The 17,212-nt window shown below is 37.8% G+C and overlaps 1 protein-coding gene across 1 annotated transcript; it reads right to left on the minus strand.

The window, feature by feature from the left end:
• Nucleotides 1–897: 897 nt before the first annotated feature.
• Smp_001950 (hypothetical protein) lies at nucleotides 898–16,831 on the minus strand (the record flags this gene model as incomplete). The annotated part of the gene is made up of 3 exons (XM_018797933.1): nucleotides 898–1,882; nucleotides 1,961–2,134; nucleotides 16,540–16,831. The coding sequence occupies 3 exons, from the start codon at nucleotides 16,829–16,831 to the stop codon at nucleotides 1,683–1,685; spliced, it is 666 nt and encodes a 221-aa protein (XP_018652924.1). The 3' UTR covers nucleotides 898–1,682.
• Between the last annotated feature and the right edge of the window lie 381 nt (nucleotides 16,832–17,212).

Raw genomic sequence — 17,212 nt, forward strand, 5'->3', positions numbered from 1 at the left:
CTCAAGGCTACCCTGACTAAGATTAGAATGTTACGAACACAACCTATAAATTAAACCGACCACCACAAATCCTACTTCAACTAAACTCACATTGAAGATTGATTATTAGTTATAAAGAGTATAATTTAATGGTCATTTGATAGCAGTTAGGAGATGAAAACTAACTTATAACTCTTGAGACAGCTTCCGAGAATTGCGACGGAGCCTTCAGAGGCCCTAAAAAAGCCGAAGAGTTTCCATCCAATCAGAACCTCATAGGGTTTTCTAGAATATCAAAGTGGCATTTTACGATTGGATAGTAGCATAACTTGCCTTTTTGCGCAATGACTGAATTATAATGACGTGCTAACAAACGCTAATATCTATAAATACCCATGATTTTCTGTATACTTTGATTGTTGTAAGTATTAAAAAAATGTTTCTGTTTGGGTGATCCAGAAAACTTCCCGCAATGGACAAAAAGGCTCAGGAAACACTAAGATGCATTCTAACCAATCAGCGTTCAGTAGAAGTTTTGCCATAAACATTACGAAAGTGAAAAGTCACATGTAGAAATTCTGATTGGTTGATTACTACACTGCTACTATATTTAGTAGCATTCCAGAATTTTCAGGAAAGCCCAAGGACTTCTAAAATACTATAAAAACCCTATATTTTCTATACATAAGTGAACCTTTGGAGTAAAGTACTTCTCGGATATTTCGTGCCTTTCCTCTCATGTTCCAGTCGCTGTGTAGTTCTAGCTTGGTTGGGGTTTGAGAGACTGGTTTAGGAACCGAGTATAGCATTCACTTAGCAATACTTATCATTGTCAAACTTTATATGACCCCTCTCCAAATGTTATACTTTTAGAAACAATACATAATACAATACCCTAAAATAATAATAATAATATGGGTTTTCAATGATGATGAAAATGTAGTTTCTTTGACAAAAAAATGAACGAAATGAAGTATATATCTCCCATACACACACACACACACAAGAAGCTTTAAAACTAGATGTTTTGATCCAACTATAATCAAAGCAAGTTAGTTTACGCTCATGCAAGGAAGTAGAAGACACACTAAAGTAACCATCTGCAAAAATGATAGTTCTGCTTGAATGATAACACATAACAAACAATATCGAAGATACTGTGTATAGTTCCCGAGTTCTCTTTGGAAGTAACACATACATACACATTGTGACAATAATGATAAAGGTTTTATCCACAATCTTCAACTTGTGAATATCGACATACACACACACACACATAAGAAGCTTTAAAAATAGATGTTTTGATCAAAGCAAGTTATATCATGTTCATGCAAGGAAGTAGAAGAAGAAGAAGAAGAAGAAGAAGAAGAAGAAGAAGAAGGAGGAGGATACTGAAGTAACCGTCTGCAAAATGTTACAACAGATCACACATATATAATGATAGTTCTGCTTGGATTATAACACATAACGAATAGTATCGGAGATAAATGAAATGAGATTATACAAGAATAGTATCCAGATACTGTGTATAGTTCCCGAGTTCTCTTTGGAAGTAACACATACATTGACACTATGACAATAATGATGATGTTTTATTCAGAATCTTCCACTTTTGAATATCGTCATACACACACAGGCACACAAATAGAAAGAGAGAAAGGGAAAGAAAAGACAGTTAAACTAGTCCATAGTGACTAGTTCATTCAAACACGATTTGTTGTTTCAGCACATTTCATTTGTTTTCTATCTGCTACAGCTTTTTCACATAAACGTACAAAATAAATAAGTACTGCCAAAAAACTTAATAAATAAATAAAATCAGCTGATATTAATAAGAAAAAACTTGATAATGGTGGTGTAAGATACAAGGCAAATTCACCAGTTAAACCTAAACGATCATTATCTGTACTACTACTACTACTACTACTACTAATACTACTAATACTACTACTAGTACTTCTACTACTAAGACCATTGGTACCTTCCAGATTCAGACTGCCAACAGTACTATCTAAATAAAATTGATTTGAATATTGATCATTTGTTTCTATGAGACCATTTGATAGAAGAACTTTGGTTAAAATCATATCACCATGATCATGAATATATTCAATTTCTGTTTCAGCCAAACTTAATCCAATCAATATACATGCAACTATAAGAAAAAAAAATAAGCAAAAAAATAAAATAGAATTAGACAGTATGAATTTGAAGATAAATGGTAAATCTTATCATCGACGCTAGGACTGGTTGGAAAAAGCGTATAGTTGGTCATTGTATGACATGGTGTCGTGGTATGAAAGAAAGCTGCGAAGGGCTGGCTTTTGTTGGTCCTTCACAACTCCCTGGCTGAGGTCCGAGAGATGGTGCAACAAAATGGTTAGAGACGTTATCAGATATGGTTCAGAATAGAAGCCAATGGTGATCCTGCTGTAACCTTCTTTTACTTTCTTCATAAAGAGTGGTCATAACCTCTTTGACTAAAAGAGTTCTTCTGGTTGTATATTTCAGTTTTCCCCATCATTACTCTTATTTTTTTATATATGCATCTTACCCTTATTCTCTTCCCATTCTCATTGTTTTGTGTGGCGCATATATATCTGGTGCCCCCTTGTACCAATATTTATGTGTTTAAATAAACAAATAAGATCTCATCATGAATTGATTGATTGAAGTTAGACTTGTTTATCACTGAATTTTTGTTCAGTGGTCCAGAGGTTAAGTATTCGTGCAAGAAAACGAAGGTTCTAGGTTCACAATCACCTATGGTGGGGTCGTTAGGGTGCACTACTAAAGAGGCCCATACTGAGATGACACATTCATCCAATGCTTTCAAATTTTCAGTGATAATCTAACTAAGATTGTTTTGTGATCATAATAAAACAGATATCTTAGTATTGTTTGTTTGAATCTTCCCATTGATGTTTACGAATGCGATTGATCAGTCTCTTATTGGCAAATGTGCGTACTGTACGTATAGCCTCGATATATCCTTAGTTCACAAGCATTATAAGCAAAGATGGCGTTTGAAGCGAATGGTACTAGGTTCGAGTCTCAGAGTGAACATCAACTTTGAGATGCAGTTACATCCAGCTGACGAGTCCCAAATAGGACGAAATGCGCGTCAAACTTGATTCCACCACTAGCCACTATCCATCTTTGCTTACAATGCTTGTGAATTAAGGTTATATCGAGGCAAATAAGCACAGTATGCACATATGCCAATTAGAGACCGACCAGTTGCAGTCCTAACACATCGATGAAAAACTCAAATGTTTATTCAATATTTTTATTATTATTTGTGTGATAAGTAACTGAAAAAACAATTATTTTCAATAACATATACACACATACATACATACCTGATATCACTGCCCCCTATTTATACTACTTATTAATTTAATTAAATATCCACGTAGTACACATTTTAATAGAAATCAATCATTGTTCATGTTATGTCTCGTAGGTTGAACGCTTTATTCGGATCCTAGCTATTCGGATAACCCCAGGCTAGCACTACTCAGCGACTTGAAAGACCAGAGAGAAGACACGAGTATCAGAGAAGCACTTTACTACAAGGTTCATTATGTACAGAAAAATAGGGGTTTTATAGTAATTAAAAGACCTTGAGATTCCATAGTAGCAGTATGTTAACAGCCAATCAGGACCTTGTTATTTTAGTAGCATTTTAGTAGCATAGCTTCTAACTGATCGCTGATTGGTTGGGCTCTTTATGAGCCTCTCTAGAGTTTGTTGTAAGCCGACCTAACACCTCCCCTTTTTTTGAAGATTCGATTCTGATTTTTTTTTTAAAATTATCTGTAAGTTGAAATTCTCCAACATTTCCTCCCCCACGAAATAATGTTGGATCATCATATCTCCAAAACACAATTAGTATGACTTCATTTAGGACATTTTTCTCGTATTGAACGCAGAATCTACTAGAAATAAATAGATGATGATGAACGATATTTGATTTTAGGTTATCGGAATTCGGATTCTCTGAAATATCTCCATCAAATTCATTAAGATTTTCATTAGAGGATATTAGATAACTAGGAGGATCGGTATCTAATAAAATTGCATCAGATTTTTGATCACCATCTGATTCGACCGGCTTATTTTTCTCATCTTTATACGAAATTACATCAGAATTATGGGCATCATTACGCGAACCCATATTATAAACTTCTGTCTCCCCATGACTTCGAATCACATTTGGCACAATTTGGTTAACTGTATTGTTCCAGTTATTTTCTGGACATGCATTCTTCCAGTTTTCTTGGCCAATATCACGCAAACTGTAGTTCTGTTCTGACGTAAGTTTGTCGTCAGAGATGGGCGGACTTAATGGTGTTTCATCTGATTCTGGACTAAGGGGGTTGTCTGCGGAACCTTCTTTTTCTTGCTCATCTGATACTGTCACAGTTTCATGTGCATTAGGCAAGATATTGTCTTGCTCTGAACCGGCCAACTTACCAATTTTGCATTTTCCATCAGATATAAAGGGAATTGAACCCTCAACTTGGCGTTCTTCTGGGACGGCCATTTTAGCACCATTATTGAAAAACTTGTCCAAGACTGTTTCAATTAGTTGCTGCTGGAAGGCTAGCATCTGTTGTTGCCGGTGCTCTAAGATTATCAGCGCCTGTTCTAGAGAAATCGTCATTTTTTTCTGCTGATAATAATAATAACTCCGAAAATTCACCGGCAATTATTACAGCTTGTTTGATTACCAAATCACGTCTCGGTTGCTGTATTTCTTTTTGCCAGAATCCTCGACGACAATTGTTGTATTTTTTTGTGTACCAAAAACCCCGACAACAATTGTTTTTTTTTTGCCGAAATCCCCGTCGCCACTGATATGGCTCGTAAGTTGTACGCTTTTATTCGGATCCTAGCTATTCGGATAACCCCAGGCTAGCACTACTCAGCGACTTGAAAGACCAGAGAGAAGACACGAGTATCAGAGAAGCACTTTACTACAAGGTTCATTATGTACAGAAAAATAGGGGTTTTATAGTAATTAAAAGACCTTGAGATTCCATAGTAGCAGTATGTTAACAGCCAATCAGGACCTTGTTATTTTAGTAGCATTTTAGAAGCATAGCTTCTAACTGATCGCTGATTGGTTGGGCTCTTTATGAGCCTCTCTAGAGTTTATTGTAAGCCGACCTAACACCTCCCCTTTTTTTTGAAGATTCGATTCTGATTTTTTTTTAAAAATTATCTGTAAGTTGAAATTCTCCAACATTTCCTCCCCCACGAAATAATGTTGGATCATCATATCTCCAAAACACAATTAGTATGACTTCATTTAGGACATTTTTCTCGTATTGAACGCAGAATCTACTAGAAATAAATAGATGATGATGAACGATATTTGATTTTAGGTTATCGGAATTCGGATTCTCTGAAATATCTCCATCAAATTCATTAAGATTTTCATTAGAGGATATTAGATAACTAGGAGGATCGGTATCTAATAAAATTGCATCAGATTTTTGATCACCATCTGATTCGACCGGCTTATTTTTCTCATCTTTATACGAAATTACATCAGAATTATGGGCATCATTACGCGAACCCATATTATAAACTTCTGTCTCCCCATGACTTCGAATCACATTTGGCACAATTTGGTTAACTGTATTGTTCCAGTTATTTTCTGGACATGCATTCTTCCAGTTTTCTTGGCCAATATCACGCAAACTGTAGTTCTGTTCTGACGTAAGTTTGTCGTCAGAAATGGGCGGACTTAATGGTGTTTCATCTGATTCTGGACTAAGGGGGTTGTCTGCGGAACCTTCTTTTTCTTGCTCATCTGATACTGTCACAGTTTCATGTGCATTAGGCAAGATATTGTCTTGCTCTGAACCGGCCAACTTACCAATTTTGCATTTTCCATCAGATATAAAGGGAATTGAACCCTCAACTTGGCGTTCTTCTGGGACGGCCATTTTAGCACCATTATTGAAAAACTTGTCCAAGACTGTTTCAATTAGTTGCTGCTGGAAGGCTAGCATCTGTTGTTGCCGGTGCTCTAAGATTATCAGCGCCTGTTCTAGAGAAATCGTCATTTTTTTCTGCTGATAATAATAATAACTCCGAAAATTCACCGGCAATTATTACAGCTTGTTTGATTACCAAATCACGTCTCGGTTGCTGTATTTCTTTTTGCCAGAATCCTCGACGACAATTGTTGTATTTTTTTGTGTACCAAAAACCCCGACAACAATTGTTTTTTTTTTGCCGAAATCCCCGTCGCCACTGATATGGCTCGTAAGTTGTACGCTTTTATTCGGATCCTAGCTATTCGGATAACCCCAGGCTAGCACTACTCAGCGACTTGAAAGACCAGAGAGAAGACACGAGTATCAGAGAAGCACTTTACTACAAGGTTCATTATGTACAGAAAAATAGGGGTTTTATAGTAATTAAAAGACCTTGAGATTCCATAGTAGCAGTATGTTAACAGCCAATCAGGACCTTGTTATTTTAGTAGCATTTTAGTAGCATAGCTTCTAACTAATCGCTGATTGGTTGGGCTCTTTATGAGCCTCTCTAGAGTTTATTGTAAGCCGACCTAACAGTTCATTTATCAAAACACCTTCGGAAATGTGAACTAGAAAATGAACTACCTGGTTATGTTCATAAATCACTGGTTTCAAGCGAAATCATCAATCGACTACTATATCATCCACAGTTCTTATTGTATGGTTCCCATATACCATTAATAATAGTACTTAATTGAAAGAATTAATTCATGTTGTTTGTGAAAATCAATACAAATTATGTTAGAAACACAGTTAAAGAAAAGAATATTTGGAATGATTTGAAGTGTGATATCTTATGGGGAAGCAGAAGAAGAAGAGTATGTATTTAATTTGACTGCTGTTGTTAAAAATATTTTTGAAGCCTTTTCAAAATGGCCAGAAATTGTTCCCATAACGCTACCAACGACTAGATAGGTGATTCCATTGATTGGACCGGCAAAATCGACATGTATCCTAAACCAGGGATACTCAGGCTGTGACTATGGGACCGGTGGCATTTTCTCATTACAATTCGCTGCTTGTTTACACTGCATACTGATCCATGAGGGTCCAATAAGCATAGCTTCTGGCGATGGATTTCATTCGCTTAATACTAGGATGACCAATATGGAATTGTTTTAGCACCCTTGATAGTAGGAACTCTGACACCACCACTCTACCCAAACGATGAAACTCTTGACGGAAATGCACGTCCGCAACGGATTACCGGATGTAATCGTATCTGACAATGGCTCACAGTTCACCTCAGCTCAGTTCCATGATTTTCGCAAACGGCTATCCATCCAGCGTCTCCACTCCCCGCATTACCACCCACAATCAAACGGTCAAGCTGAAAGAGAGAGAGCTCTGATCAAGTCAAAAGGGGAGGGTGCGCCAGTGGAAACACTGCAGAACTTCTTATTCATCTACCGAATGACACCTAGTGATATGCTACCTGAGCAGAAGTCCCCGGCAGTGATCATCATGGGAAGAAAATTGAGGACGATCCACAATCTGATGCTTCCAAGATAGTTTCCAGACTCGAATAAAAATATCTTTAACAATAGCAGTCAAGTGAAGTACATTCTCTTCTTATTCTTATTCTTTCCCATAAAATATCACAGTTCAAATCATTCCAAATATTCTTCTCTTTAATTGTATTTCTAACATAATTTGTATTGATTTTCACAAACAACATGAATGAATTCTTTTGATTAAGCATTATTATGTTTTATCCCGAGAAAATCGTGCATGGTGACATTTGAGAACTATTTATGGGCCAATATGATGCGTATATTTTCTATTGTATAATTTTTAAATAACAAAAGTATCCATATTCTTGTCCCTCTTATTATAAGCTTCATTTTGATCCATAGACTATTATTATACGACTTACCGTCCTTGAACTATCCTCAGTCTATTAATTACTGTCTAGCCCTATTCACAGCCATATTTGGTTAAATCTTGTACAAATGTTGTTTTCCTATTTTATGGTACGATATGGTCTGTCTGTTTAGTATATAAACCCAGTATGTTTAAGAATAATGGTTCATATTGCAGTGGCTGAGATTGATGTTCTGAACTTAATAGACCAGGCTAGTCAGAAACCAGGACTGATAAGTACTCTAGACTGCTCATACGGTTATTGTGTATCATTGCTCCGATCGATGATTCACTCCTCTCTAATAGGCGGGTCATACTGTGGTGTGGTCTACTTATATCCATATAAGTAGTATATGGTGTGGGTCAGACATAGAATGTATTTTGGCAGAAGACCGATGAGGAAAGAACTGAAATGAAACGCAAACGTCTGGAAAATGCATGAGCAATGGAATAAGAGAAGAAACAGTGAAGATTGAAACAATTGGTTGTTAATTTGCAAATTGACTGTTCATTGTTTGGTAATCAGAATTTATTGAGATAGTCTGTAATCTTTGCATAAATACATTCGATTGTCCCCAGTCGTGTTCTGTTCACTACAATACTACCTCATATATTATAAAACAGGGCACGCACGTAGTAAGTCGATATAACAATTATTAATGGTATATGGGAACCATACAATGAGAACTGAAGATGATGTAGTAGTTGATTGATTATTTTACGTAAAACCATTAATATATGTAGGCAAATAAAGCAAAGCAGTTAGGAGTTCTATACTTGAACACCTAATCGACTGTGATCATTCTACAGATCTACAGTTTGACTTTAACGTTTGTTTATATAATTCGTTCAAATCTACCTAGATTTCTTTGTATCCAACTCTTAAAAATAGCCGAAGCTCTTACTATCCATTAGCTTAAACCAGAACTATGCGTACAAAAAAAGTACATCTTATCATAAATAAATGATTCTTACATTATTTATACATAGAGAAATATGAAAACGACTAATATTAATTCATCATTTTCATACATAACTCCGCCTGTAGCCCCTCCGGAGGCTACTGCTAGTCCCAAGCACGGATAAAGGAGGAGGGTTGGGCATGAGTTTAGCGACCTCATCCCGTAGAAAACTAACTCGCTAAAAAAATGCTAACCAGAAAAATTTATTCAAACCATTTAAACTCTGCCCTGGGAGTTGAAGGAAGAATTATGACGCCTCATGATGAAAGCCGAGTTCCTTCAGAAGTCACGAGGCCGATGCCCCTTCTAAAAACCAAAAGGAAGGCCCAGGACAGAGTGGGTTGGAGAATGTTGGTCGACGGCCAATGCTCCATTGGGAGTAACAGGCTTAAGTAAGTAAGTAAGTAAGTATTTTCATACATATAATATAATCTAAAAATTGAGGATAATGATGACTAATTCAATTATCATATATGACCTTAATATTTTGTAAATTTTTCAACTTGTATAGACATGTTTTATAAAAGTGCAAATGAATGATATTTATCAAAAGGCACTAGTGAGTACTTAACTGGTATTAACATTAGTTTATCTTAAAGAAAGTGTGACTTTAGTTGGACAATCATTGAAAAACTAGGAAACACTAGATAGTGGTTTTTAAAAAGTAATTATAATTTAAACTGTCTTTAACATATTCATTGACTTCATTTTGTATTACTTGTTTGAATCTTCCCATTGATGTTTAAGATTATAACTGAGTCCCGCAGTGAACATCAACTCTGAGATGCAGGTGGTACATCCAGTTGACGAGTCCCAAATAGGACGAAATGCGAGTCATGAATTTCACTAATAGCCACCATCTATCGTATTCACTGACTAAAGGAAACACTAAGAAACATTTTATTCAATCAGCGTTTGACTAGAAGTTTTGCTAAAAACATCATGAAAGTGAGAAGCCTATCCGTAAGTCTAAAATGATTTGAAGGCTAGTAAGCTAATGAAAATCGTTCATAATGTCTAGCAAAACTGGATAACATATGATTTAATAATCATTTGTCGCTAACTTATATTATGTTTTATAATACTTTGGAAAAATTCTTAGGATATTCATTACATATTAATAGCTAGTTATCAACAATAACATATTGAAGGAAATAGCTTTCTTCCGGTGGAATATACGTTTTAATAAGGGTTATCAAAAGTTTGAAGCTGATACAAGAGCAAAACGACCGTTAACTTTCTGTGCTGATGAAAACATCGAACGTATGTGGCCTCTGACTTATTGTTTGCATGATAGGTGAACGACTGAATTTGAAACTACCTATCCTTACGATTCTAGTAACATATCAAATGATGATCCAGCTGAAGAGTTTGACTTTCAATTACTCACATGAATATTTTGGACATTGTAAATGATAAGACAAATGTCTTTCCAAAAACGGATTGCTACTTATATACCCTGAATTTCATAAAATAACATTTTTATAACCGCAGTTTGCATTTTTATTAAGCTCATTATGTATATTGCCCTCTTAAGTAATTTTTCTTAAGTGGACTTTCAATTTGACCCTTCGTTATTTGTATTCATAGCCTATATGACTTCCTGTTCAGGAATTTAGTGAAGGATTACAAAATTCAAATCTGATTGTGTTATAGATACCAATACAAGATACTTTGGAATATGCAGTCAGTCAGTCAGTCAGTCACAACGTAGAACTTCGTACGTACGTACATCAGTTCGAGTTGCCATACCACATTAGCACAGAGATGCAGTTGTCGATTCAAATCCCATAGTGGTAGAAGTAGTAGGAGTATAATCAGAAATCCAAAAGATTAGGGGTTTCAAGAAATTATTGAAGGAGTATAGTACAGTGAAATAAATTTGGAAAGAGAAAAAGATAAAGACATGGGGAATTCAGAAGATTAGAATTTGGTAGAACACAAAGAGTGGATGCATCTTCGCCATTGCAAACGATTTTGAGCCATGTCATTCAAGGTCTCTAACCATCGGTTGCTGTCATCTCGCGAATCCCAACCAGGTAGTCTACACCTACCAACATGGCCCAGTCCACTTGTCAGTGACTTCATTGATTTGTGCCACGTTTTGGTCTGGCCACCCCTAGCTTTCTTCCAACCTACTCCTACACCATGAAACATTGCACGTCGGGGCAGTCGGTGGTCGGGCATACGTAACACATGTCCCAGCCATCTCAACTGATGAAGTTTCACTACTTCATCAATCGATTTGCCATCCCTACCTAGTACTCGTTTCCTAACAACTGCATTACTTACCCGGTGGACCCAGGATATACGAGCAATGCTTCGAAGACACCTATGATCGAACACTAGTAGCCTACGAATATCCTCTACTCTTATTGGCCATGTTTCACTGCCATAGAGTAGGACGGAGCGAACTGCTGCACAGTAAACCCGTCCTTTGGTTGCTAGACGGATATCTCGCCTACGCCATAAATGACGCAAGTTGGCGAAAGCTAGACGAGCCTTCTGTATCCGTGCTGAGATTTCGTCACATACCAGACCACAAGGGCTGATGAGACTTCCAAGATAAGTGAAGTGGTCTACACGCTCAACTACTTCACTCCCTATCATTAGTTCAGGTGTCGATGCAACCCAATCCTGAAGTAACATTTTGCACTTCGAGGGAGAGAATCGCATTCCGAACATGCCTGCATTGTTGCTTATAGTGGTCAGAAGACTCTGCATGTTGTCAGCGTCTTCACCGAGTAAAACTATGTCGTCGGCGTATTCTAAGTCGACAAGTGAGTCTCCTGGTAAAAGTTCAACTCCTGGAGGTTTAGCTGATGAAAGTGCTATCTCTAAAAGTAAGTCAATGACAAAGTTAAACAAGAATGGGGAGAGTGGACAGCCCTGACGAACGCCACTTGTGGTAATCAGTTCTGATGACAGTTCGCCATAGGCTCTAACTCGACCAGTTGTGCTCGAGTAGAGAGCCTTTATGAGGTTAATGTACTTCTTTGGTACTCCTTTCAGTGACAAACATTGCCATAGAACCTCACGATCAACAGAGTCAAATGCCGCCTTAAGGTCAAGAAATACTACTATTGTGGGACGTCTGAATTTGTGTCTATGTTCTAGGACCTGACGTAGGGTGAATATCTGGTCTATGCAACCACGTCCAGGTCGAAAACCAGCTTGGTTTTCTCTAGTCTGCTCTTCACGAGCTTTGGTTAGGCGACCTAGTATTATTGAAGCTAATATTTTAGACACTATATTAGTCAAACTGATCCCTCTGTGATTGTCACAAGAGGACTTTTGTCCTTTCTTATAAACTGGCACAATCAGTGATTGGGACCAGTCAGATGGAATTACGTCCAGTTCCCAGATTCTACCTAAGACCTCAGTCAATCTCACTGCTAGTACTGGACCACCATCCTTAAAAATCTCAGGGGTCAACCTGTCAGGGCCTGCTGCTCTCCCTCGCTTCAGATTTCCTATAGCTTTTTCAACCTCACAGAGGGTTGGAGGACTTACATCAATTTGCCATTCAGGACGACTGGGGATCGTGGGTAATTGAAGTGTGGCTGAAGGCCAGTTGAACTGATCCCTAAAGTGTTCTGCCCATCGATCCAACCTCCTGGATTGAGAATGAATTATATGCCCATCTTTATCTGAGATGGTTTCACTGATATTCGGGTTCCTAATACCGGTTTCTTTAACGAGTCTGAATAGCTGCCTACTGTTACCTATTGCCGCTGCCTTTTCCATCTCTCTTGCTTTCGCTACCCACCACTGTTCACGATCATTACGTAGACTTCTTATAAGCCTGCGCTTAAGTTGACTCCGCTCTTCGTTATGCTCAGAGCCAGGTGGGATGAGTTTACGAGCATCTATCAGTGCGGTAGATGCTGCCGAGATCCATTGTTTCTCCCTAACGTTATGGTTTACCTTATTAGCGGATATCACTGCTGATTCCACAGCTTTTCGGATGTCATTCCACGCTGCCTCGGGGTGGACACAACTTACATGGCTGCCTAACTGTTTTTCTAGTTGTTCCTGAAATATATTCTTAGCTTGCCTACCATTAAGTAGAACCCTTAGAGGCTTCCCTGCAGTGTCTTTCCTACGTCCAGTAAGACGCAGACAAATACGTGCTCGCACTAGAGCATGATCTGAATCTAAGCATGTGCCCCAGAATGAGCGACAGTCTTCTATCGAGCCCCTCCATCGGTGGCTGATAGCGATGTGATCTAATTGGGTCCAACGTTGGGACGAATTCGGGGGTCGCCAGGTCAAAAGATGTTTTTCCTTATGCTTAAAGTTAGTATTTGCAAGAAATAGGCGGTTATCTGAGCATAGCTGCAACAGACGGTCGCCATTATCTGTTCTTTTCGCCATGACACCATAAGATCCACCCAGGTGTCCTTCCCTTTCACTTAGTTTACCTACTTGAGCATTAAAGTCACCTGCTACTATTACTACATCAGAACGCCTAGCTTCTCGGAGAAGGTCAGAAAGTTTCCTGTAGAACTCATCTTTTATATCGTCTGAGCTGCAGTCAGTGGGAGAGTAGGCAGAGACGACGAAGAGGCAACGACGAATTTCCCTATCTTTCCGAGTCCTTACTGATCCGTTTAGTCGAACAGCGCATAGACGACTGTCTACTGGGATCCAGTCTAAAAGAGCTAGTTCTGCCCTAGGACTTAATGCTATACCTACTCCAGCGAGGCCACGGGAAGCAGCGTCAGGGCTTCCAGATACACGGAGCGTGTATCGAGATGAAACTTTATTTTGATTAGGTGCGGTCAAATGAATGACACTACTCGGATCTTGTATGCGCGTTTCGGAGACGCAGCACACATCGATGGTGTAAGATTCTAGAGTTCTAGCTAAGGAAGCCTGTTGTCCTATTTGGCACAATGTTCGGACATTAAAAGTTCCTATATGTAGTTTAGAGCGTGGTTTCAAGAGACCAGGAATAACGTTCTGTGTACTCGAATCGTTTGCCCTAGCGGTGCGACGCGATAAAAGGACGTGGGAAGGGTTAGTCGAGGAGATAACAGAGTTATTAGGTGTAGGAAGGATTTGAAAGCGACCAACTTGGTCTTGTGTGCAGTTAAGGGTATGAGGGCTAGTATCACTTCCCGGCTGCCCACACCGTGGAAGGGTATTTCTTGAGGGACCTGAAAAAGAAGTTGGATTAGTGTTGGTCTTAACGACCTGGGAGCGTGACCGCAGTGCCCAAGGGACATCTGCTTGAGGCCGGTCACGCACGGCCTTTTTGTGGGGGATTTTTGACGTGTTAGCTCCGTTCTTCAAAAGTCCTTACCGCCGGAGACGGAAATCCGTGGGATAAGGCGAGGTGTGCATTTTTAGGGTCGACCTTTTCTAACCCCACCCCTCCTTGTGGGAAGGCAGCATCGCTGTCATGCTGGTTGTCTGAAGGAAACACCTTACTGCTTTCACACCTCTGTACAGTCAGCAGTACGACTTCGCCTTCGGACCTTGGGATTGCTGCTTTTAGTCTCACCGCTCTTCAACCGACCTGTCTGGCATGGTAGGACCTTGAGGAACGATTGTTCCAGCCAGCATAGCTCGATTGGATCATCACGATAGGCAAGCCCGACCACCACGTCAAGGTAGCAGCAACGGTCGGGCTTTGGAATATGCAGAATAATCCAAAGTGATTCTTAAGTTCACTTCGTGGTTGCTATTTTGCAAACCAGTCACCCAAATAGTTTATTGCAAGGCAGTGAATTTGAACTAATCAATGATAGTAAAATGACTGAGTGAATTCTGAGCCAACCCAATTAATTAACCACAGTTAGCCTTAATAAACGAAAAACTTACCCACGTTAGCCCAAGTTACTATTCCACATCAGTACAACGATATTATAGTAACTATCCTACTATTATGGTTAAATTTTGTTAAGCCCTTTTATTAACTTACTTAACAGAGAATGTTATCCGAACAATTACAATTCGCACATTTCTTTGTACTATTATGATCACTATCATATCTGTATAAACGTGTATTCTTGATCATATGACAGACTCTGGCTGAAGTGTTGATAGATAAAATATCGCTCGGTGAATTATTCTCTTTCCCCATGTATATATGTACTCGAATCCTATTATTAGCCTTTACCTTACCTACCTATGCCTTATTCGATTTGACTATAAATTTGCCCCTGTATTTGCTGGCATACTCACATTCGCCTCTCTGCTTCAAATTCGCTCGATGTGTCTACAGCTTCGTTATCTGTACTATCCGCTAATAAACTGTAGTCGCTGCTTCTTATTGCCTTCTGATTTCAAACACAGTTGGGATTTATGTAATAACGGTTATGAAGCCGATTGATCAACGAAGCTAATCCACTACAAGTTGAAATTATCAAGATGGATGGTAATATGAGTCGAGATGATTTCGTAATAATAAGAAATACATAAAATCGAGAATATGATTGGAAAAAACAAAGTGAAAAGACATGTACGAATATAGAAAACGTCTAAAATGATTGGCTTTTTTCAAGAGGAATTTATAACTTGAATTAGCTTTGTGTATAAATTGATGACTTTCTTCCAGGGGATTGTTATATTTTAGTGAAGACATAAGTAAGGGTAATTTCCAGGACCTATTAATGGACGATTATTCTATATATATTCTTATTGTGTAACTACTGAGTAACTACATTATGTATATCTATATTCCTGTTATGACAAGCCTTATTTTGACCTATAAACTATTATGATACGATTTATTATTCCCAAGTTATGTTCAGTTTATTGATTACAGTCTCCCATGTTCACAGACACTTCTTGGTTTGATCTTGTATAGATGTTATTTCCTATTTTATGGTGTGATGTTGTTTGTTTGGTTGGTATATAAACCAAGTATGTTTGAAGCAAATGACTCGCATAGTGGAAGCTGTTATTGGCTTTCTGGATTCAACCAGAAGGGCTAAGAGGAAAAAGGAGCAATAAAGACATTAGGCTGTTCATACCGGTCGGTAGTAATTGGTTTGGGACAGTACTAAGATTGGATAAGTCGCATTTCGATTGAAGGATAAATCACGTGATAATTAACCGGGCTTAAAGTTACAATAGGAATCATCAAGTTATATCAATTGCAAGTATAAAATTAATATATTGAATTCACTTGGTATTGTTTGTTTGAATCTTACCATTGATGTTTAGGACTGCAATTGATCAGTCTCTTATTGGCATATTTGCATACTGTGCTTATTGCCTCGATATAGCCTTAATTCACAAGCATTATAAGCAAAGAGTGAACATCAACTCTGAGATGCAGGTACATCCAGCTGACGAGTCCCAAATAGGACGAAACGCGCGTCAAACTGGATTCCACTACAAGCTACTATCCATCTTTGCTTATAAATATATTGAGTGTTTATAATATAAGCTATTTATAGGTTTATATAAGATATGTAAAATAAAATATTTCATTAAATCTTGATTGAATCAACACAATAATTAGATTACTTAACTAATAAATACTCATGAGTCAATTGAAGCTAGACCACCATGGAAAAACTGGAAGCACTGAACGACCGTTTCATCCTATCATAGGACTCCTCAGAAGTGCGCATCACAAGATTCGAAACCCAGGACCTATCAGCCACGAGCTCGATCGCTTAACCACTAAACCATTGAGCTAGCATTTTATCAAAAAAACTTACCACTTATTTCAAGATTTTGATCTAAAATTGATTTCTCCATAGATAACCAAGTAACATATGTATTAAGTGAAAATAAACCAACTGGTATATGGACATGATGAAATTTTGCTGGATTACGATGATCATAAATATATATATGAAATAATCTTTTTGTTGTTAATCCAATAATTGTAAGGATGATTCCAATAAATAATAATCCTAAACTAATATGATATACAATGAGAGTACATCGTTTAGGATGTTTTCTACGATTATTTGAATGATTAGGATGTATAGCTAGTTTGTGTTTCATGGGAATGATTTTTATAAACTGCGCCTAGTTCACCGGTCCATTTATTCAGACTTCTAATTCTCTTTCCTTGAACGTGATTGGTGCATTGATAAGTAACCAATAGATGGTTGATAAACAAACATTTTCATTTTCCATGACCTTGAAAAATCAATTATATCTAACCAATGAAATGTTTTGTCTTGAAGGTAATTAGAAATCTATTAAATTATGAAATGTTTTTAAATAGTACAAGTCAATTATTCTATCTTCAAGTAAGTTTTAAATCATACATAGCATAAACATTAGGGCCGAAATTGTATACAAACTTTTTATAAACCGTGAATGTATTGTAGGCCCCCAAATGCCCTGGTACGGCAGAGAGTGGAGAGAGTACGCACTCCC

The sequence above is a fragment of the Schistosoma mansoni genome, chromosome 6 (genome assembly GCF_000237925.1).
Source record: "Schistosoma mansoni strain Puerto Rico chromosome 6, complete genome".
NCBI classification, from domain to species: Eukaryota; Metazoa; Platyhelminthes; class Trematoda; order Strigeidida; family Schistosomatidae; genus Schistosoma; species Schistosoma mansoni.